The sequence below is a fragment of the Heloderma suspectum genome, chromosome 6, assembly GCF_057233095.1.
Source record: "Heloderma suspectum isolate Gila_16-S chromosome 6, 16-S_ref, whole genome shotgun sequence".
In the NCBI taxonomy this organism is placed as follows: domain Eukaryota; kingdom Metazoa; phylum Chordata; class Lepidosauria; order Squamata; family Helodermatidae; genus Heloderma; species Heloderma suspectum.
This window is the reverse complement of record NC_139463.1, coordinates 123,693,516-123,716,269: the sequence shown is the minus strand read 5'-3', so window position 1 is coordinate 123,716,269 and position 22,754 is coordinate 123,693,516. Positions and strand designations below refer to the sequence as shown.

The following is a 22,754-nucleotide window of genomic DNA, read 5'->3' as shown; positions in this document are numbered from 1 at the left end:
CGTGCCCAAATAAGGAACACAAATGTTGTGTTCCAAATAAGGAACACAAAAGGAACACAAAGTCAGCCGTGATAGGCTACATAAACATTTACGTAGCCTATCACGGCTGACTGCAGGGACGCAAACGGCAGTGGCTATGGCCGCCGCCATTTGCATCCCGGCAGGAGACGAGATTCGCAGCTGGAGGGACGGGGCGCCTCCCCCCCGGCCAGAATTTCGGCCGGAGGGACGGGGCACCTCCCCCCCACCATGAAGCAAGCTGCGGGATAAGGTAAGGGACTTTCGTCCATCCCTACTCCAGGGTATCCTGTCTTCTCATTATGTGGCCAAAGGACTTCAGTTTTGCCTTTAATATCCTTCCCTCAAGTGAGCAGTCTGGCTTTATTTCCTGCAGTATGGACTGGTTTGATCTTCTTGCAGTCCAAGGCACTCTCAAAAGTTTTCTCCAGCACCACAGTTCAAAAGCATCGATCTTCCTTCGCTCAGCCTTCCTTATGGTCCAGCTCTCGCGGCCATAGGTTACTACGGGGAATACCATTGCTTTCACTATGCGGACCTTTGTTGTCAGTGTGATGTCTCTGATCTTCACTATTTTATCCAGATTTGTCATTGCTCTTCTCCCAAGAAGGAAATGTCTTCTGATTTCCTGGCTGCAGTCAGCGTCTGCAGTAATCTTTGCGCCTAGAAAGACAAAGTCTGTCACTGCCTCATTTTCTCCCTCTATTTGCCAGTTATCAATCAAGCTGGTTGCCATAATCTAGGTTTTTTTGAGGTTTAACTGCACCCAGCTTTTGCACTTTCTTCTTTCATCTTCATCATGATGTTCCTCAGCTCCTCCTCGCTTTCAGCCATCAAAGTGGTATAATCTGCATATCTGAGATTGTTAATGTTTCTTCCAGCAATTTTAACTCCAGCCTTGGCTTGATCAAGCCCAGCACATCGCATGATGTGTTCTGCATACAGGTTGAATAGGTAGGGTGAGAGTATACAACCCTGCCATACTCCTTTCCCAATCTTAAACCAGTCCGTTGTTCCGTGGTCTGTTCTTACCCTTGCTACTTGGTCGTTATACAGATTCCTCAGGAGGCAGGCAAGATGACTTGGTATTCCCATCCCACCAAGAACTTGCCACAATTTATTATGATCCACACAGTCCAAGGCTTTAGAATAGTCAATAAAACAGAAATAGGTGTTTTTCTGAAACTCCCTGGCTTTCTCCATTATCCAGCGGATATTGGCAATTTGGTCTCTAGTTCCTCTGCCTTTTCGAAACCCAGCATGTACATCTGGCAATTCTCGTTCCATGAATTGCTGGAGTCTACCTTGCAAGATCTTGAGCATGACCTTACTGGCATGTGAAATCAGTGCCACTGTTCGATAGTTTGAACATTCTTTGGTGCTTCCCTTTTTTGGTATGGGGATATAAGTAGATTTTTTCCAGTCTGTTGGCCATTCTTGTGTTTTCCAAATTTGCTGGCATATGGCATGCATCACCTTGACAGCATCATCTTGCAAGATTTTAAACAGTTCAGCTGGGATACCGTCATCTCCTGCTGCCTTGTTATTAGCAACGCTTCTTAAGGCCCATTCAACCTCACTCTTCAGGATGTCTGGCTCTAGCTCACTGACCACACCATCAGATCTATCCCCGATACTATTATCCTTCCTATACAGATCTTCCATATATTCTTGCCACCTTTTCTTGATCTCTTCTGCTTCTGTTAGGTCCTTGCCATCTTTGTTTTTGATCATACCCATTTTTGCCTGGAATTTACCTCCAACGTTTCTAATTTTCTGGAAGAGGTCTCTTGTCCTTCCTCTTCTATTATCTTCTTCCGCTTCTGTGCATTGCTTGTTTAAAAATAATTCCTTATCTCTTCTGGCTAACCTCTGGAATTTTGCATTTAATTGGGCATATCTCCCCCTATCACTGTTGCCTTTTGCTTTCCTTCTTTCTTGGGCTGCTTCTGGTGTCTCAGCAGACAGCAATCTTGCCTTCTTGGTTTTCTTTTCCTCAGGAAATACTCATTGCGTTAGTTTACCTGATGAGGAGGTTGTGCATTTCTGTCACACAATATTTGTGCATTGTGGAGGACTACAGGCATCTCCTAGGCCGTGCTTCCAATAATCACTGTGTACTGTCCAGGTCTGTTAAGCAATTTCATTGCCTTGCATGAACTGAGAGCGTGTGCTGGAACACACCCAGCGAGTCCATTTTGCTGCCTCTCCAAGGGAAGAGTGTTAAGCTTTCTTTCCCACCCGTTCATATAAGTCTAACATCCAGCTGGGAGCTGTCGAGGATGAGACTTGGGGCAGGCTGGCAGGTAGCTCCTTTGTTCTCCAGCAACTACCTTGAAAGCTGGTGTTCATCTGGGAGGCCATAATTATCCCTGTGATGTTTCAGGCTTGATCAAGTATCCAGGTAGCCCCTTGCTCCCTGTAAGGCTGCCTGCTCTGCGAGGTCAGGAGTCTCTCAACTGAGCATCGGACTTGGGACTGGCTTTTTAGTTTATCCCATAGAATCATAGAATCATAGAATAGTAGGGTTGGAAGGGGCCTACAAGGCCATCGAGTCCTGCTCAATGCAGGAATCCAAGTCAAAGCATCCCTGGCAGATGGCTGTCCAGCCTCGTCTTGAACGCCTCCAGTGTGGGAGAGCCCACTACCTCCTTAGGTAATTGGTTCCATTGTCATATTGCTCTAACAGTCAGGAAGTTTTTCCTGATGTTCAGCCGGAATCTGGCTTCCTGTCACTTGAGCCCATTATTCTGTGTCCTGCACTCTGGGATGATCAAGAAGAGATCCCGGCCTTCCTCTCTGTGACAACCTTTCAAGTACTTGAAGAGCGCTATCCTATCTCCTCTCAGTCTTCTCTTCTCAAGGCTAAACATGCCCAGTTCTTTCAGTCTCTCTTCATAGGGCTTTGTTTTCAGTCCCCTGATCATCTTTGTTGCCCTCCTTTGAACCCTCTCTAGTTTGTCTGCATCCTTCTTCAAGTGTGGTGCCCAGAACTGGACACACTACTCCAGATGAGGCCTAGCCAGTGCTGAGTAGAGGGGAACTAGTACTTCCCGGGACTTGGAAGCTATGCTTCTATTAATGCAGCCCAAAATGGCATTTGCTTTTTTTGCAGCCACATCACATTGTTGGCTCATATTCAGCTTGTGATTGACAACAATTCCAAGATCTTTCTCACTTGTAGTGTTGTTGAGCCACGTATCCCCCACCTTGTAACTGTGCATTTGGTTTCTTTTTCCTAGGTGCAGAACTTGGCATTTATCCCTATTAAATGTCATTCTGTTGTTTTCTGCCCAGCGCTCCAGTCTATCCAGATCACTTTGAATTTTGTTTCTGTCTTCCAAAGTATTAGCTATCCCACCCAATTTTGTGTCATCTGCAAATTTGATCAGCATTCCCTGCACCTCCTCCTCCAAGTCATTAATAATAATGTGGAAGAGCACTGGGCCCAGGACTGAGCCCTGCGGTACCCCACTCGTTACCTCTCCCCAGTTTGAGAAGGTCCCATTGATAAGCACTCTTTGAGTCCGATTCTGTAGCCAACTGTGGATCTACCGGATCATTGTTTCATCTAGCCCACTTTGAGGTAGTTTGCTCATCAGGAGATCATGGGGCACTTTGTCGAAAGCTTTGCTGAAGTCAAGGTATATGATGTCTACAGCATTCCCACGGTCCACAAGGGAGGTGACTTGATCAAAAAATGAGATCAGATTCGTCTGGCAGGACTTGTTTTTGACAAATCCATGTTGGCTTTGAGTAATCACTGCATTGTTTTCAAGGTGCTTCCAGATGGATTGCTTTATCATCTGCTCCAGAATTTTCCCAGGGATTTATGTCAGACTGACTGGTCTGTAGTTCCCAGGTTCCTCCTTTTTACCCTTTTTGAAGATAGGGACAACATTAGCCCTCCTCCAGTCATCTGGCACTTCCCCCATCCTCCATGATTTCTCAAAGAGAATAGACAGCGGTTCTGAGAGTTCTTCTGCCAGTTCCTTTATTACTCTAGGATGCAGTTCATCTGGCCCTGGAGATTTGAACTCATTCAAAGTAATTAGATGTTCCTTGACCATATGCCTATCAATTTCAAGCTGCAATCCTGCCCCTTCAGCCTGTACTTTGCCTTTGCCAGGAGGGTCATAGACCCTCTTTTGGGAGAAGACTGAGCCAAAGTAGGAATTGAGCACCTCTGCCTTTTCTTTGTCATCTGTTATCATTTTGCCATCCTTATTTAATAGCTGAACAACCATTTCTTTCCTCTGCCTTTTACTATGCACGTAGCTGAAGAAAGCCTTTTTGCTGTTTTTAGCATCCCTCGCTAACCTCAGCTTGTTCTCAGCTTTAGCCTTCCTGACTCTTTCCCTGCAATTCTGTGCTACCTGCCTGTACTCTTCCTTTGTTACTTGGCCTTCTTTCCACTTCCTATATGTGTCCTTTTTTGTTTTCAAGTCATCCCTAAGCTTTTTGTGAAGCCACATTGGCTTCTTCTGTTGTCTTCCAACTTTTCTTCTTGTTGGAATTGTTTGTAATTGTGCCTTGAGAATTTCCTTTTTTAAAAGCTCCCACCCATCTTGGACTCCTTTTCTCATTAGCATGGCTTGCCATGGGACCTTACTGATCATTGTTCTGAATTTATTAAAATCAGCTTTCCTAAAATCCAGGGTACGCGTTTGACTACTCTCAGCTTTTGCTTCCCTTAGAACCAGGAACTCAAGTACAACATGGTTGCTTTCCCCCAGAGTTCCTGTAACTGCTACTTTATCCACTAAGTCAACCCTGTTGGTTAGGATCAAGTCAAGGATAGCCAATCCTCTAGTTCCTTCCTCTACTTTCTGTAGGAGGAAGTTATCTGCCACACAAGTCAGGAATTTCCAGGAGGGGCCATGTTTTGCAGAATTTGTCTCCCAACAAATATCGGGGAAATTGAAGTCCCCCGTTACTACTACATCATGCTTCCTTAAAACATTGGCTATTTGCTTTTCAAAAGTTTCATCCTTGTCTTCTCCTTGATTGGGTGGCTGGTAGTAGACTCCGACCACCAGGTTCCTTTTATCCTTTGCTCCATTTATTTTGATCCAGATGCTCTCGATGGGGCTATCAAGCTCATCCTCTTGTATTTCTGTGCAGAGATAAGTATTTTTCATATACAGTGCAACCCCACCTCCCTTTCTGTTCCTCCTGTTCTTTTTGAACAAGTTATATCCTTCAATTGCTGTATTCCAGTCATGAGAATCATCCCACCAAGTCTCAGTTATACCTATCAAGTCATAATTTCCCTCCTGTATTAAGAGTTCAAGTTTGATCTGTTTGTTGCCCATAATCTGGGCATTAGTATATAGACATCGAAGACCATGTGCTTCATAGTCTGGCTTTCTTCCTACATGTGGCTGAAGACTATTATTGGGTGCTATCAGAGCTGTTCTCTCCGTTGCAGTGCATGCGCCTATGTCCATTGTTACCCCCAACATTACATCTCCCTTCCCCGTAGGATTCAGTTTAAAGCCCTCCTGATGAAGTTCTTCATGCTGTGGCCAAACACATTCTTCCAATCCTTTGTGAGGTGCAACCCATCCCTTGCCAACAGCCCATCTTCTAGGAAGTATAGCCCATGGTCCCAGAATCCAAATCTCTCTCTCCCAAATGCTGCCTGCTGGCTTTGTTGACATTCAGGTCACCCCCTTCCTCCTCTCCAGCTGCCTTGAAGCCTAACACCCATCTGAGAAGTCGTGGATCTCCCAGCTGGGCATCAAGTTGGGTGCAGGCTTGCAGACCTTTCTCTGGTTCCCCATTAGCTTCCTTGTAGCCAGCTTCTGATCTGGGAGGGCAAGAGACTCCCAGCGTAGTACCAGACATGGGGCAAGCTTTCAGATACCCCCTGGCTCCTTAGCATGTTCCTGACCTGTTGATTACATGGGTGATCAGGAATCACCCAGTTTAGCATACACCAGGCCTGGCTTCAGGTACCCTACTAGCTCCAAGTCAAGATCCCTGAAGCCTGATACTCAACTAGGTATTGAGGAATCTCCCAGCTAGTCAATAAACTTTGGGCAAGTTTTGACATGACCTCCTTGCTCCCCTCCAGTTTCCCTGAAACCTGCTGTTTATCTGGGAGCTTGAGAAGCCCCCAACTGAGGATGAGAAGGAACAGGTTTTCACAGAGCCCACATGCTCCTTCCCAGCCTCCTTGAAGCCTAGCACCCATTTGGGTGATCAAAAATCTCCCAGTTGAACATCAGGTTCAGGGCAGACTCTCTGGTAACCCCCTGCTTCCCTCCAACTTCCTGTAGCATGATGCTAGCCAAGAGGTGAGGAGCAAGCTGGAAAGTACCCAGGAGGTGAGGAGCAAGCTGGCAGGCAGCTCAGCTGGGAAATGAGCGTCTCAACTGTGTCAGGACTGGGGCAGACTTTCAGGTAGACCCCTTGCCCCCTGCCAGCTTGTTTTAAGCTTAATGCTCAGTTAGGGTTTAGGAATCTTCCAGGTGAGGACCTGGGTTGGGCAAATGTTCAGGTAGCACTTCTGTTCTTTCCCAGCTACTTGCAGCTTCATGCTCACCTGGCTGGGAGGTATGAAATCTCCCATCTGAGAACCTGGCATAGAGAAAGTTTTCAGGTAGCTCTGAAGGAACAACAGAGGGCCTGGCACTAGTGTAGGTCAACAGAGAAAACCTGGGCAACCCACAAAGTCTCCCAGGAGGGTTGCCACCTGTTGAACCAGTCCATCTAGCATAGCTGTGGCCTAAACAGCCATCTGATCTGCAGCAATTAGCAGAGCAATTATGTTTATCTACACATCTTCTATGAAATACTTCAGCTACTGATTCCTGAATACTGAGCTGCTGTTAAAGTTACAAGAGTAAATCACAGAATCATAGAATCATAGAATAGTAGGGTTGGAAGGGGCCTACAAGGACATCAAGTCCAACCCCCTGCTCAATGCAGGAATCCAGGTCAGAGCATCCCTGACAGATGGCTGTCCAGCCTTGTCTTGAATGCCTCCAGTGTGGGAGAGCCCCCCCCCCCAGGTAATGGGTTCCATTGTCATATTGCTCTAACAGTCAGGAAGTTTTTCCTGATGTTCGGCTGGAATCTGGCTTCCTGTCACTTGAGCCCAGTATTCCGTGTCCTGCACTCTGGGATGATCAAGAAGAGATGCTGGCCTTCCTCTCTGTGACAACCTTTCAAGTACTTGAAGAGCACTATCCTATCTCCCCTCAGTCTTCTCTTCTCAAGGCTAAACATGCCCAGTTCTTTCAGTCTCTCCTCACAGGGCTTTGTTTCCAGTCCCCTGATCATCTTTGTTGCTCTCCTCTGAACCTTCTCCACTTTGTCTGCATCCTTCTTAAAGTGTGGTGCCCAGAACTGGACACAGTACTAGAAGTACTAAACCAGGAAGGGTTTTTTCTTCTTCCTGATCGCTTGGCAACCTCAATTCCTTATAGTATCAGGAGGAAACAGAGGAGAGTACAATTGGTCAGGGCTGGTCCAAAAGGTTTTCCCAGGCCCAGAAGATGTTCTGCCAAACTGAGAGGTTTCCTGCAGAGTCCCCTTGCAAGGTTGCAGAAGTGTGGGGATGCAACTCCCAGGTCACATGTGCACCATCTCCTCTCCCAACATCCTCTGCCCTTCTCTTTCATCTGCAAGGAATCCCAACCTCGGGTTCCTTCCATGAGGAAACCATGATGGTTAAACCGTAGCAAATTTGTTCCAACATCTGTAGCTTTTCTCTCCCCAGCAGCACTAACCCATACCATGCTGCACCTTCTGAAATAACTCCTTCAACACAGCTCTTAAGGGCACAGGAGTCCTGTTGCATCCAGCCTGCCTCTCTCCAAATGCACCCCCAGCCTTTGGTAAATGTGTTTGCAGAGTTTGACTTTTGGAGGCAAAATCATGATGCAAACGTTCCGGTCAAAACCTTGTTTTTAGTTGTCCACCCCCCCCATTCTTATTCATCTCCACTGGCCAGTCCCTCCCTACATTCTTTAGATAAAATAAGTAGCAAGGGGGAAGGAACACCATATTCTCAGACAAAAAAAGACTCAGGTGCCCAGTGCCTGGAGGCTCCTTGACAAATATCAATGCATTAGCAAAACATAGGAGAGGAGAGTTCAGGCAGTGGGCAGAATCAATGAGCAGGGACAGACTGAAAGAGTGGGTCACGGAAATGACCAGTCTTGTTTCCTCATCGAGAAAACTGTGCAAGGTCCACGACGTATAATTGGGACGCCAGAGGCATAGGGTTGCCAGGTCAGCAGCGTTCCATTCCCTGAGATTTCAGGGCTAAAATGTGAGAGCCAGGGGATGGGCCTCATTATGTCACAGGAGGGGGCCCTTCAGTATCAATGGCAAAATGGTTTGTGTGGGTGTGATGCTCTGACTTGGATTCCTGCACTGAGCAGGGGGTTGGACTCGATGGCCTTGTAGGCCCCTTCCAACCCTACTATACTATTCTATGATTCTATGATATGCGCACACACACACGCATGCATGTGATGTGGGTTTCCCGAATGCCATACAAGAAGAATTATGTTTATAAGAAATGAATAGTTAATCATGAACAAACTGAATTTACAATCACAGAAATACTTACACAGTGCTTAAAATTTATAATTGGGATTTTTATACTTGGAATTTGAAATGCATGCTCTGAGCTACTGTGTTTGCTGCTTTATACATTTGGAGAACTGAACACAGTTCAAATCAATTCATAATTGAATTTAACACAACGCTCTGTTGTAACTCAGGGAGCTAGCATGCGGTTCGTCTTGTCTATCCATATGTTCCATGTGAGAAATGCATGCCCTGTCTGCATATGCATTACTTACTGGGATGGCAATCACAGTACTAGCAACATATGCAAGAAATGTATATTTGATGTATTCCAGTAATTGCACCCATTTCTGGTCCAGAGGAAGATCCAGTTTTCTCACCTCTGACAGGAACTTCTGAATTAGGTTGAATTCATCAAAGATGCAGAGCGAAGGGCTCCCTGTAGGCAGAACCAAACAGATCTAGTTGTCTTTCTTCCTTGCAAAGACCCTAAGTACACCTGAGGTGCAATCCTATGCATGCATGTTTAGACCGAATAAAGACCTACAGCTTCCAGCTTCCACCTGAGAGTTGTAGGACCTTTTTATGTCTAAACATGTATAGGATTATGGCCTAAAGCATTCAATGGAGATAGCGTTCCCAAGAATGGGGATTCCACAAAATTTGGGATTCTGCTTGAAGCCTCAAAATCGATATTCACTAAATTTGCAGCAGGAACAAAAATCAGCCAAAAACAGTTGCAAGCACCCATTTCAGAGCAGGGAAAGTTGTTAGACCTAAGACACACAGAGATTGTACAAAGAAGTGAACCCAAAAAAGAATTGCAAAAAGATTTTGAAGCAAATGAAGTCATACATATTGCCATCAGTGGTGCACCCCAGACTATTAAGTCCGGAGTCTAAAATTAAGAACATAAGAAGAGCCGTGCTGGATCAGACCAAGTGTCCATCTAGTCCAGCATTCTGTTCACACAGTGGCCAACCAGCTATCAACTGGGAACTCACAAGCAGGAAAGAAGTGCAACAGCACCCTCCCCCATCATGTTCCCCAGCAACTGGTGTACATAGGCATACCGCCTGTGGTACTGGACATAGCACATAGCTATCAGGACTAATAGGCTTTGATAGACTTCACCAGGAATTTGTCTAACTCCCTTTTAAAGCCATCCAAATTGGTGGCCATCACTACGTCTTGTGGTAGCAAATTCCATAGCTTAACTATATGTTTAGAGACGTTCTTCCTGTATTTGTTTTGAATCTCCCACCAGTGAGCTTCATAGGATGTCCCTGGGTTCTAGTATTATGAGAATGGGAGAAAAACCTCTCCCCACCCACTTTCTCCACACCATACTATGTTTTATACCCTTCTATCATGTCTCCCTTTACCCTCCTTTTCCCCAAGCTAAACAATCTCAGCTGTTGTAATCTTCCTTCATAGGGGAGATGCTCCAGCCCCTTGATCATTTCAGTTGCCCTTTTCTGCCCTTTTTCCAGTTCTACAATATCTTTTTGTAGGTGCAGTGACCAGAATTGTACACATTATTCTAAGTGTGGTCACACCAACGCTCAGCCTCCCACCCACACCCTTCTGCAAAATTGAAGAAATCATGCTTATAGGGGTACTATCAGGATTACTGAGGCAATACTGGATAAGTGCTTTGAAGGCTCCAAAAGAAATTAAAAATGATAGCTATAATGAGTAGTAATAATTTAACTAGATAATAGCAATAGGAGAATTAAAAAGTGCCCCAGAGTGTCTTTCTTCTGAGCAAGCAACTGGCTTCTTTTTTCAAAAATGAACCTGAGGACCAGTTGCCTCTGAAAATGTGCTGAAGGCTTTCCACCTCTGACTGGCTACAACATTATATATAAATATATATATATATATATGTCAACAAAAGCAGACCAAATATCCATATATGTGCCCATTCGCAAGTGGCGACTATATACCGCCCTTTCTGTTGCTGGTAGCATTGTTAGATCCTCAATCCATTACATTATAGGAGGTGAACATTTATCCTTCCAGTATTGTAGTATCTGTATTTTGACTGTCAGAAGGGCATGGAAAATCCATTTCCTCTGACCATTCACTAACTTCCAAGAAGCACGTAAGTAATTTAAAAGAACGTGTACACCAATAAATATTAAAGAGCATTGCAATACAAAGTTTATCCATATAATAACCTCCTCCCCAAAGGAGGCAACTATAGTACATTTCCAACACATATGAATGAAAGACGCATTCATGGTATGACACCTCCAACAATTAGACAGACCTTTATTAAAGAGATGTTGTGGCAAGAGTCTCCAAGAGACCTGAAACAAGAGTTTTTGCTGAATAAGACATAGCCAAAGATATATAGACACTTCAGATACAGATGTTGATACAACAATCCATTGATTAGGTAAAATGGTACAATCCAGTTCCCCATTCCATTCCTGCCTAAGACCCTGTGTGTCATATTTATTTAATGATAATAAGTATTTATTAACTTGAATCATGGGTTGATGTAACTAATCAGCTTTGATAAGAGTTTCCAGCTTCGTCAAGTTTTTTTTTTTTAAGTTAATGGTGGAATCCAGTACATGTTTATGCAGAAGTAAGTTCCATTGAGTTCAGTGGGGCTTGTTCTTGGGTGACAAAATGACTCAAGTTTTGTAGTATGGCCCTGAAAGGATACCTTCATCCCCAACACATTCACAGTCATACATACAGACAGACAAGACACACATACATCCTCCCACCACCCCCTGTCTCTCTCTGTCTCTCTCTCACCCTCCCCAAACATTTTAATCTACTCCCCTCATCAGAGTTCCCAATGCACACATTCACAGCAGTTTTGCTTGCACTGTGAACAATAGGAAGACAGGACCATTTAGGCTCTCCCCCACCAACCCAACATTTCCAATGTAGGCAAGTCTTGCATTTAGAAACTACAAGAGAGCAGGACAGACAGTTGAACCAAATAACAGAAGGCAGAGAAAGACAATATTTACAAGGAAGTGAAGAGTGAATAATCAGAAAGTTTTTACCAGAAAGCCAGAATTTGGGATTCACTCATAACTACAGCTAGCAGCTAAAGATAACAAGTAACAGTAACCATTCACAAAGCAGACGATGTGTTTATGAAAAATATAACTTTGTTTCAATAGTGTGAAACAATGATAAAGACAAACATACTACTGGTAAATATTGTGCAAGACTTCTCTGTCTCTTGTTCTCAAAGTTAACATTGCAGTATCCTCTTTATGTCTTTAGGTTAGGCAGACAATAATTGCTGAAATAAAATATGACCATCACAGAGTCACAAATACACACACACACACTCACACTCACACTCATGCTAAAGAAAGGATAAATTGCACCATATATGCTTAAAGGATCCATTGCTCTCCTAAAATGGAATACTGATAATGAAATCCTATGCACATTTACTCAGATATAAGCCCCAATGAATTTAAAGGGGCTTCCTCCCAGATAAGTGTGTATAGGATTGCATCTTAATGCCATCATACAAAGCAAGACAAAGATGCAGCCTGTCCAAATCAACTGTCTCTCCTCCCACAAAAGAGGGTGGCGATATAGATATTGATAGATAGATAGATAGAAAGACAGAAAGATAGATAGATAGATAGATAGATAGATGTCAGACAGATCTAGATAGATATTCTTTATTATATTGCTGAAGAAAGAAAGTGAAAGAGTGTACAGTCTCATCTTTCAGGCAACCTATTGTCCATTATCTGAAGATCCTTCAATTTGCTACTTCACCTGGAATTGGGAAAGAAGCAAAATTAATATCCCACATAAATTAATATCCCACATAAATGTGTATAGGATTACATGTTAATGCCATGATAACAAAGCAAGACAGACTGCCCAGTCAATAATCCCTCGTCCCACAAAAGAGGATGGAGAGATATAAGTCTTTGATTACATTGGTGAAGAAAGAAAGGGAAAGAATACACAGTCTTTTCTTTGAGGCAACTCATTGTCCATTGTCTGAAGATTCTTCACTTTTCTATTTCACCTGGAATTGGGAAAGAAGCAAAAGTAATGTTGCAATTGAAAAAAAAAAGTCATACAACTGCCCAGTTCTTCATGGCCTGTTGCCCTGTTCACTACAACCTTTTAGTGATGTAAGGAAGATGTCTTCCAATATTATTGAAATCCTTACATAGATGATGGTTTGGGGTTCCAGCAAAACTGGAACTGATGTGAGTCTTTATCACTCACAATTAGAGGGTTAGAATTGCACAGGATCTGTGCAAGATGGCTGAAGTAAAACACCCACACAATGAAGGGAAATGGCTTTATCAGTGCCCTTATTCTTTAATCTGCAACTTTGAAAATATTCCCGTATTCACACAGTAAGAGACTTATATAAACACAATGGTTCACAAAATGTTTTCTGGTCTAGAACTTTTGCCTGGTCTATCCATGAAGATCACTGGCAATCCATGTAGCTTTCTGACTCCTTTCATTTCTTAGTTCTCCTCCCTGTGACAAATAGGTATTGGACCACAGTCAAGCCAAGAGACTGAGGTCAATTTCTTTGATTCTTTCCAGTGCCCTCCCTTCCTCTTCTGTTGATCTTACCTTGATAACAGTCACAGTGGCACTATACAAAAGGCTCAGAAGAAAGAGGACAATGAAAGTGGAAAAGTTTGATGAGGTGTTTTCGAGTTCTTCATCTTTGACAATGTCCACATTCCCATCTATGTAAGCTTTGGACCATTCATGCAGGCCAATGTCTTCTGGAGTTAAGACAGAAGATGGAGTTCCAAAGTAGTCTGAGGACAAGAGAGAATAATACACAGAAGTTGAGGGCTGGGTAAGTGAGAAGGGAATAGAAAAGAGGCACTTTGATAGGTAATGGAGTTCTGGATTTTTTTAGGTGGGTAACTATCAAGTGTTGATGGTGCTGTGGGATATGCAGGGGCGGGGAGGATTAAGGGAAAGAAGAGAGGAGATGATTAGGGATGTCAGAAAAATCCATTTGCAAGTGTGGAGTTTGATGTGTTTTCCTTGGTTCGGCCCCCCAGACCTCATTCTGGGTCCAGCTGTGGCACCCGTCAGGCCAGTTCATGGATTTTCTGGGCATTTTGTGCATTTTTTTGCAGCTTCTGCAATTTGGACACATTTCTTGGCAATTTGCACAAGTGTCTAAGTTATTTGCACAAATTAGGGATGAATTTGTGCAAATTGCTTAGAAATTTGCACAAATTGCTCAGAAATTTGTGCAATTTGCAGAACCTGTTGGAAAAATGTGCAGTTTCCCCCCAGGATTTAAGGAAAACCTTGCAACTCATCTTGCAAATGCAAATCAAGTCATACATGCTGGGAACCCCTACAGATGCTTTAGTGAAGCCTTGGAATGATGGCAGATAGTGGCATTTACTGTCTGAAAGTAAGAGCAATAGACTCCCATCCAGATATCCACATGAGTATTGAATCATCATTTGGCATGGTGGTGGGTTTCAGTCACCTGAATTCTACAGTTGTGGAGGAGTAGAAATTAAGAGGAGCTTGTAAATTTCTGTGAATTCATTGGACTGATGTCAGTAGGGATTTGCATGTCACATTGAGTTGGAAAAATGGTAAATTCTAAATGGTTTTGTTTCTGCACCTTTGGTAGGAGCATGGTTGTGTATTGGCACATATCTGATGTGCAATAACCGAGAGTTGAGCTCATTCTTTAGGAACTCTACATGATGCTGCCTGCTTGCTGAAGAGGCTCTAAGATTAATATGGCTTTTGCAAAGATAAGATCTATCTTATCTTTTTGCAAAGAGAAGATCTAGAATACTTTGAGAGTGTCAACAAGCATATGGATAGGAGTGAACCAGTAGTGGATGTATACTTGGTCTTCCGAAAAAGCTTTTGACAACATCCCTCCCCACAGATTCCTGAGCAAATTTAGCAGTCATCGGATAAGCAGACAGGTTAAAGAACAGAAAGCAGAGAGTAAAAATAAGACATGGTGGTCCCTCAAAAATCCATATTGGGATAGATGATTTTTCACTTGTTAATGGTCTGGAGTTAGAGGTGAGCAATGTGTTGCCGAAGTTTATGGATGACACCAAAACTATTTGGGCGGGCGAGGGGGGGGGATAAAAGGCAAATGCGAAGAGCTCCAAAAGGATACCTCCAAAGTTGGTAAATGGGCAACAAAATCCCGGATGCTGTTCAATGAAGGTAGCTGTAAAGTGATACACATTAGGGCAAAGTATCCTAACTAGGGATGCTGGAGAAATTTGAGATGGACTAAAATGAGTTCAGATTTGTAAAAATCCAACATATGGAATCTGCTGCAGAGAGACCCCCTCAGGCTGTGTGGAATCTATGGACTTTCAGATGGCTTTTTTTTTTTTTTACTTTCCAAAGCTTTACGCATATTTATTCATAGGAAAATATGGACATTTCTGCTGAGGAAAATTGAATGGAATGGGGGACAATACACTAAACATTACATACTAAGGTAAATTATGTACATTTTAATGAAACCTCTCATGTAATTATTTGTGTATTTTTCTGCTTGACGAAAAAAAATATTCACATCCATCTTTGAATGGATGACAGAACAAAAGGTGCCTGACAATCTACGAAACACAGATGGAGAGGATTGTACACAGTCCGTACATTGCTAATCCTAACCACGTATAGAGTCTGAGTTGGTGGTAAGTCCAGGAAATGGCTTTTGAGGTCATGATAAATAGCTCATGAAAATGTCAACCCAGTGTGTCGCAGCTGTGAAAAAGGCAAATTCCATCTTAGGGATCATTAGGAAAGGGATGTAAAGTAAAACTGCCAATATCATAATGCCTGTATGCTGATCTACACTGTGACCGATCAATGCCCTCAAACAGGATAATGTAGAGCTGGAAAAAGTTCAGAAAAGGGTAATCAAAATTAGTAGAGATTGAAGTGTCTCCTCTCTGAGGAAAAGTTATAATATTTGGAGCTGTTGAGCTTAGGAAAAACGGTAACTGAGGTGAGACATGATAGAGGTGTAAACAATTATGGATGATGTGAAGATGGTGGATAGGGAGATGTTTTTCATCCTCTCTCATAGTACTAGAACCTGGGGCCATTCAATGAAGCTGGATGGTGGGAGTTTCAAAATGGATGAAAGGACGTACTTCATATAGTGCATAGTTAAACTATGGAATTTGCTTTCAAAAGATGTGGTGATGGCCACCGACTTAGATGACTTTGAAAGGGGATTAGACAAATTCATGGTGGATAAGGCTATAAATCATGATATGTGCCTACCCAGACCTTAAGATCATCTTCAGCGGCCCTTCTCCATGAACCCCTGCCAAAGGAAGTGAGGTGGGTAGCTACTAGGAGGAGGGCTTTTTCTGCTGTGGCACCCTGGCTGTGGAATGAGCTCCCTAGTGAGTTTCGCCTGGCACCTACATTGCATTCCTTCCCACGCCAGGTGAAGACCTTTTTATTTTCCCAGAAAATTTAGCATTTCAGCTTTCTAGACTTTTTGCTTTGCTGTTTTAAATCTGTATTTTAAATCCCTGCATTGCTGCTAGGTTTTATTCTGGTTTTATTCTGGTTGTATTGTTTATACTGTGGTTTTAATGTTTTATATATTTTATATTGTTTTATTGTGTGCTCTTTGGTTTTAATTTTTGTGAACTGCCCAGAGAGCTTCAGCTATTGGGCAGTATAGAAAATAATGAATGAATGAATGAATGAATGATGGCTATCTAGAACCTCCAGGATCAGAGGCATCCTGCCTGTGAATACCAGTTGCTGAGAAGAACAGTGGGAGAAGGCTATTGCTGTCATGTTCTGCTTGTGGGATTCCTAGTGGCCTCTGGTTGGCCTCTGTAAGAAACAGGATGCTGAACAAGATAGGCCCGTGGTCTGATCCAGCAGGGCTCTTCTTGTGTTCTAGGATCCCCCATTCAACACAGTGCTCTCCTGACCATGTGGATCTTCAGGAACTTTGCAATAACTGCCCTCCTGGCCTTGGTAGGTTTTGTGGAGTTCTTGACAGGATAGTAAAGGCTGTTTTCAAGTTGCAAAAAAGACCTGTCATCATACAGGACCTGCTGTAGGGGATACCATTTTTAGGACCAATATATATACAATAAAGATCAAATCCACTTTGCAAAGACTGGAGGAGGTGTCCCATCCTTGAGGTGCACAGTTTATCTAATGAGTCATGCATGGGCTTCATTTGGAATCTTCCAGGAAAAAGCCTTCTACGGAGAATGGATGTTTATCTTCTGGAGATGTTGAGAGTGCTTTAGCATTTGATGTGATACTTATGAGCCAACAACATGCCTTCCAATTACTTTCTCATTTATTGCCAGAAGGTTCAAATGAGGAAGTGTTTTTCCCAAAGCCACGCAATGGAAGTCTGGCTGAGCAGAGCCAGTTGTGGCTGAGAGACCCAGAACATGGGTTTCACATTCTTAAATTCAGCACTTGATCCCTCCATCATATTGGCATGTCCTATTTTGTATACATGCGTGCACGCATGTCTTTACTCCTGTAATTCCTTTTGGATTTTATCCCTGGATGTTCAGGTGGCGGAGGTGGCAAAGTGCATATTTGCACAATTTACATCTAGTCTGCCAGCTGTAACTTTCCCTGAGTTGATTTGATTTGGCATCAGTTATCCATGCCTTGGTTACATCACGTTTAAATGATTGCTATGTGCTCTATGTAGGGCTACCCCTCAACTGGTGCAAAATGTGGCAGCTAAACTGCTCACCAGTGTATGGCGTCAAGAACATATCACTGTGATCTGAAAGATCTGCAGAGGTGACCATTTGATTTTCGACTTCCATTCAATGTGTTGGTTTTAACCTTTAAAGCTCTAAATGGCGCAGGACCTGGCTACCTAAGGAACTACCTGTCTCACCATGAACCTATTTGGTTACTGTGATCCGCAGGAGAGGTCCTTCTGTGGACATTGCCACTTTCAGAAGCCTGCTTGATGGGCATGTGAGAGAGAGCTTTCTCTTGTGTCGCTGCCAAATTGTGGAATGAACTCCACGCAGAGCGGAAAATGGTCCCCACTCCCTCTGCTTTTAGAAGGGGTGACAAGACATATCCCTTTAACTTGGCTTTTTGAATTGTTTCAATTAGTAATGATGTTTTTAACTGTTTACTGTTTGAAATGCTTTTATTGTTTTTTAATGTTGTAGATACTTCCTGTGCCTTTCCCCTTAATGCTGTGTCATTATCATGTGATGATGGTATGGTACCTATGGCAAAGAAATTCCCAGACAAGAATCTGTCAGGGATGTTTTTGGACAGTATATTCAGTCTTAGGGTGGAAGGCCTTCATCTTGTTCAGAGGCATCTTCCGAGTCTGTTCCATCTTTTCTGTGATTCTATGGATGTCTGATCCTCACCATGAGGATGGAGGGAGATTTGATTTGGCCAAAGAGATTAGGGGCTAGATGTTTGTGCATGTGTGAGGACAGATTCTACAAGTGAGCACATTTTTTGTCATATGGATATTTCTTTCTCTACAGTTACAGAGTAACTCTTCACATCTTGAATTTCTGGCTGGAATGAGATTATCTTTCTGTAGGTGATGCACTGACCTTTCTGGATGTTACATTTTATAGAAGAATAACCCTTTTATGTCAATGAAGTAGTTTGACTGTGTCCAGGCCAGGGATGTACTGAGTGTGTAAAATCCATTCCATCTGTGTTTCTCCAATTGTCAGGCACCTTTCATTCTGTTGTCCACCCATTGACAGAATCTGATTTTTGTTTGTTTCTGAATTTGCACAAATTCACATTTGTGCAAATACAGATTTGTACAATTTTGCACATGTGAAAATGCGTGAATTTCCCCCAAAATGTGGGAGTTGGGTTGGATCCCTACTCTAAATATGACAAAGTCTGAACCCATCTCAGTGGTAATACTTGTTGACATGGCATGGATTTATTGGGTGTTTGCTTGCTCCAGTTAAAAATTCCCTTGCTCAATGTCAGTTTTTAGAAACAAAAACCACTGAAAAAGCTACTTAATTGATGTGGAGGTGGCCTTTGTAACATTACCACCCTAAGTAAAAGTAGTTTGGCATTTCCCCTTGGTGAGATCAGTATTATCAGATGGATTTAGAACGGCTCAGTGACAGCCAAGACCTTAATGTTATGGAACTCCAAATTCTTTAGTCATATGAGTATCCACAATGGGCAAGTGACTTTTCTTGTTACTTTTAAAGTTTTATGTAAACATGTTTCAGTGGCTGCAGATGTCCCCACATGATTATATGTGACCCATAAGAACATAAGATCCTTGCTGGATCACACCAAAGACCTACCTAGTTCACTATCCTGTTTCCCACTGTGGCCAGCCTGATTCCCTTGGGAAGCCCACAAGCAGGACACGAGGGCAATACGAATGTTTATGTGTTAATGTTTTATATGTGTCTCCAATAATTTAATTAAGTTGTAAGACAAAAGTAAGGATAGATCAGCACACTCTAAGGTAAAGCTGTGTGTTTGCAGAGAAAGGATCACTACTCTTCGCAAAGGAAATATATATATTTATTTGTGTATCAGTGTGCTGATATTTTTTAGAACATCTGTTATCGCATCATTTTTAGTGGGATTTGGATGCTTCTTGAAAGATCTCTGCAACATTATTGCCATGTCTAAAAGATGTAATGTGGACAGAGATGGTTCTCACTGCAAACACACACACACGCACTGGAACACTGGATGTCTGTCTAATGCTTTTATAATCCTTTGAAAATCCCAGAGATGGGTCTGAAATTGTCAAGGAAGTGTTATTTCCCATTGAATTTATGGAGTTGGTGTCTAGTTCCATGTCTGTGAGACTGAAAATTATTATTTTTTAATATTAATATCTATATGGTGAGACTGAGAATTAACCCTCATATCAACACAAGCCAGATATTTCTTTTTCTGTTTTGAGAAACATACTTTATTGCAAACCATGGGGTTTTCTTTCAAAAAGATATGGCCAGTAATGCTTTAGCATTTAAGACCCATCTTTTTTTAGATATCCACCATGATCCCATTTTTTTCTATAGGAGGAGTAATAATGAAACAAGTAGAGACAAGGCAAGGGAAACAGGTGCTGTCAGAATTAGGGAGATACAAAGTTGTGGAGGACAAATGAAGGGGTGGTTAGTAGCAAGTATTGGCAGTGTCAGAGAGCACTAGGGAGACGTTGACAATGGTTGGTTTACCCGTGTTCTTGTCTACGGTCTTCTGAGTTGTCTGGAAGGGCAATGTCTCATGTCCCACCAAACAAGTATAAGTGTCTCCAGATTTCCAGTCCTCTTGACTAATGTTCAACATACTATAGGCGAAGTACCGCTCAGGTTTCTTGGACTCCTGCATGGGGTCACTGGTGAAGTATTCTGAAGCATCCACTGGGTCATCATTCTGAAGCCACTTGACAAAGAAATCGCTAGGGTAGAATCCTTTTAACAGGCAAGTTATGGTGGCAGTTTCCTTCAGAGCCAGTTGATCCGAGGGAGGGGGAAGAATGTAGACATATGGCACATTGGAGGTGCCATCTGGATGGTTAAAGGAAGGGGCGTAAAGAGAACATCAGATGCACGTTGTTAAAATGAAATCCTTAACCATCTTGTTATTTCCTTCATATCATTATACTTAAGCTCTGATCTCTCCTTTCCATGTGTTTTGAGAGGCAGAAAGACAGATAGGCATGGTGGAGGCCCTCCAGGAGGTGAACTGGTTGATTACCACAGATGACCAAATCAGAGTTTTGATGGAATGGCCTTCTAGCCAAACTGACCTGGCTTTTATTGAAGACCTAAGAACGTAAGACCACAGAAAGAGTGGTGCTGGAGGAGACCAAAGGTCTTCTTAGTCCAGCATTCTGCCTCTTTAGTGGCTAAACAGATGCCTATGAGAAGTCGACAAACAGGACATGAGCGCAGAGGGACCACTCAGGAACTGTTCCTCAGCAATTTAGAGGCATACTGACTAATCGTGGAGGTAATATATAGCCATCATGACTAGTATCCATTGACAGCCTTATCCTCCATGAATTAGTCTAATCCTGCTTTAAAGATGTCGAAGTTGGTAGCCATCACAACACCTCATGATAGTGAATTCCAGGTAGTGTGTGAAGAAGTACTTCCTTTATCTGTCCTGAGACTCCTACCATACAGCTTCATGGGTGAACCTGGTTTCTAGTACCATGGGAAAGAGAGAATTTTCACTTTCTCCACACCATTCATAATTTTATACATCTCTCTCGTGTCTCCCTTTAATTTCCTTTTTTTCTAATCTAAAAACCCCAAACATTGTAACCTTTCCTCATAGTGTAGCTGCCCTTTTCTGCAGCTTTTCCAGCTCTACAATATCCTTTTTGAGGGGTGGTTGAGTCGTACACACGTTTCCGAGTCTGGTTGTACCATAGCATTTTTATAAGGGCAGTATGATATCGGCAGTTTTATTTTTGATCCCTTTCCTAATGATCTCTAATATGGAATTTGCCTTTTTCATGGAGCTGCAGTCTGGGTTGACTTTTTGATCAAGCTATTCATCATAACCCCAAGAACCCTTTCCTGGTTAGCCACGGCTAGCTCAGACCCCATCAGGGTATAGGTGAAGTTAGGATTTGTACCCCCCAATATGCATGTCTTAGGGACATTTCAGAAGATCCGCAGTGTCCTTCTGATGACATGCTCCAGTGCTCTCTCTGTGTTGTGTGTGTGTATGAAAAAGAGAAAGAAAGAGGGGGGTGGGATTGTTGTGAACAGAGTCATTCCCATTTAGTAATGGGGGACAACTGGACTTCTTCATTGCTGATGGGGATTAAGGGTATGTGTGTGTGTATGTGAGATGTATTCCGGTACTGGTTTCAACAACTCATAAGCCAGTAAAGGCCATGGACCACATAACCATTTTTGACAACCAACTAGGGGCTCTATAATGTTCTGTTTTTGCTGCATATCTGAGAGTCAGTGGCATGGAAAGCCACGTGATATGCATGGGCTGGAAGGGTTGCCTTTGTTGTGATTTTTGCACAACATGGCCCTGAAAGAATGGTGAGAATACAGTTTCTGACCCATAGCCGAAGAATTTGAACTGAAAGGGAAAAGCCCGTGGAACAGTATTCACTGACAAGGCAGTAATGTAGTGGTGGGTAGTCGTGAAATGTGTTTAATTTAGATGTAGGAAGCCATGTTCAAATTTATTGAAGCTGACACAGGCTGGCCTTGGTCAAGTCACTTATCTTGGTTTGGCCTACCTCATGTCCAAAGCACTGAAATGAACGATCAGAACAATAAGTAAAAGTAAAAGTAAAAGTAAAAGTAAAAGTAAAAGTAAAAGAGGTATTCATTGGGATGATATAAAAATGGGTACATATTGGTTACAGCAGCTATTGGTTACAGCAGCAGTACGGATATCTTTAGGTATGCCAAATGCTTAGATTCAAGTGAGGTTAAATGAATGTGAGGTCAGACCAAATCTCGGCTTGACCAACTTCAGAGTGTTCAGAGACCTGCTGAAACCAATGACATTGTGGGTTGCACAATCTTTTTTTGAGGGGTGATGTAAAATAGCCACCTACCTTTAGGCTTGCTCAGGGACTTGACTTCCATTGAGGGAAACAAACTTGGGTGAATGATTTTGCAGTCAAAGTTTTGCTCTTTGTTCCACTCGTCCATGCTCACAGTAGCTATTGCATCGATGTATAACAGCTCGTTGCTTTCTTCTTCTATGGGCTGTTGAAGTGCAGTCTCCAGTAGTTTTTTGTCAGATGCTCGTACCCAGGTGACATCCAGTTCCTGAAGATTTTTATCAATGGGGATGTTGGAGATTCTGCAGGTCAGCTTGGCTGATCCGGTCTGGTAAACATCAGCAAAGGATGGCGGGATGGTTTTCACTTGGACCTTTGGGTTACAATCCTCCCCACCATCTGAGAAGCAACAAGAGGGGCATGAAAACAACATTCAGTTACACAGTAAATCAGATAACATACCATAAATTGGACTAGCCTGTGAGGCTTAAGCAAAAGAAGTTTAAGATTTGGTCACCCTAGCTGGGAAGTAGGCATAAACGACTTCCTTCTTTCTGATGCAGAAATGACAAATAGGGAAAATGGAAAAGTCCTCCACATTGGGATGGGAAAGGAGATGGGTATGTGAAGCTGACCCTAATCAAGAAAGTGATGTGGCCTAGATCCACATACA

At 42.8% G+C, this 22,754-nt stretch overlaps 1 protein-coding gene and 1 gene segment (V, D, J or C); both read right to left on the bottom strand.

The window, feature by feature from the left end:
• Positions 1 to 22,754, bottom strand: part of LOC146342978 (immunoglobulin gamma-1 heavy chain-like) — a 675,086-nt gene that overhangs the window by 66,063 nt on the left and 586,269 nt on the right.
• LOC146342984 (uncharacterized) overlaps positions 10,826 to 22,754 on the bottom strand; it is a 177,535-nt gene continuing 165,606 nt past the window's right edge. Inside the window, exons 19-22 of the mRNA XM_084807086.1 lie at positions 22,133 to 22,480; positions 19,770 to 20,102; positions 13,165 to 13,358; positions 10,826 to 12,595 (exon numbers count right to left, since the gene is read on the bottom strand). Coding sequence (XP_084663212.1) covers positions 12,587 to 12,595; positions 13,165 to 13,358; positions 19,770 to 20,102; positions 22,133 to 22,480 — 884 coding nt within the window. The 3' untranslated portion in view covers positions 10,826 to 12,586. The remainder of the gene's footprint in view (positions 12,596 to 13,164; positions 13,359 to 19,769; positions 20,103 to 22,132; positions 22,481 to 22,754) is intronic.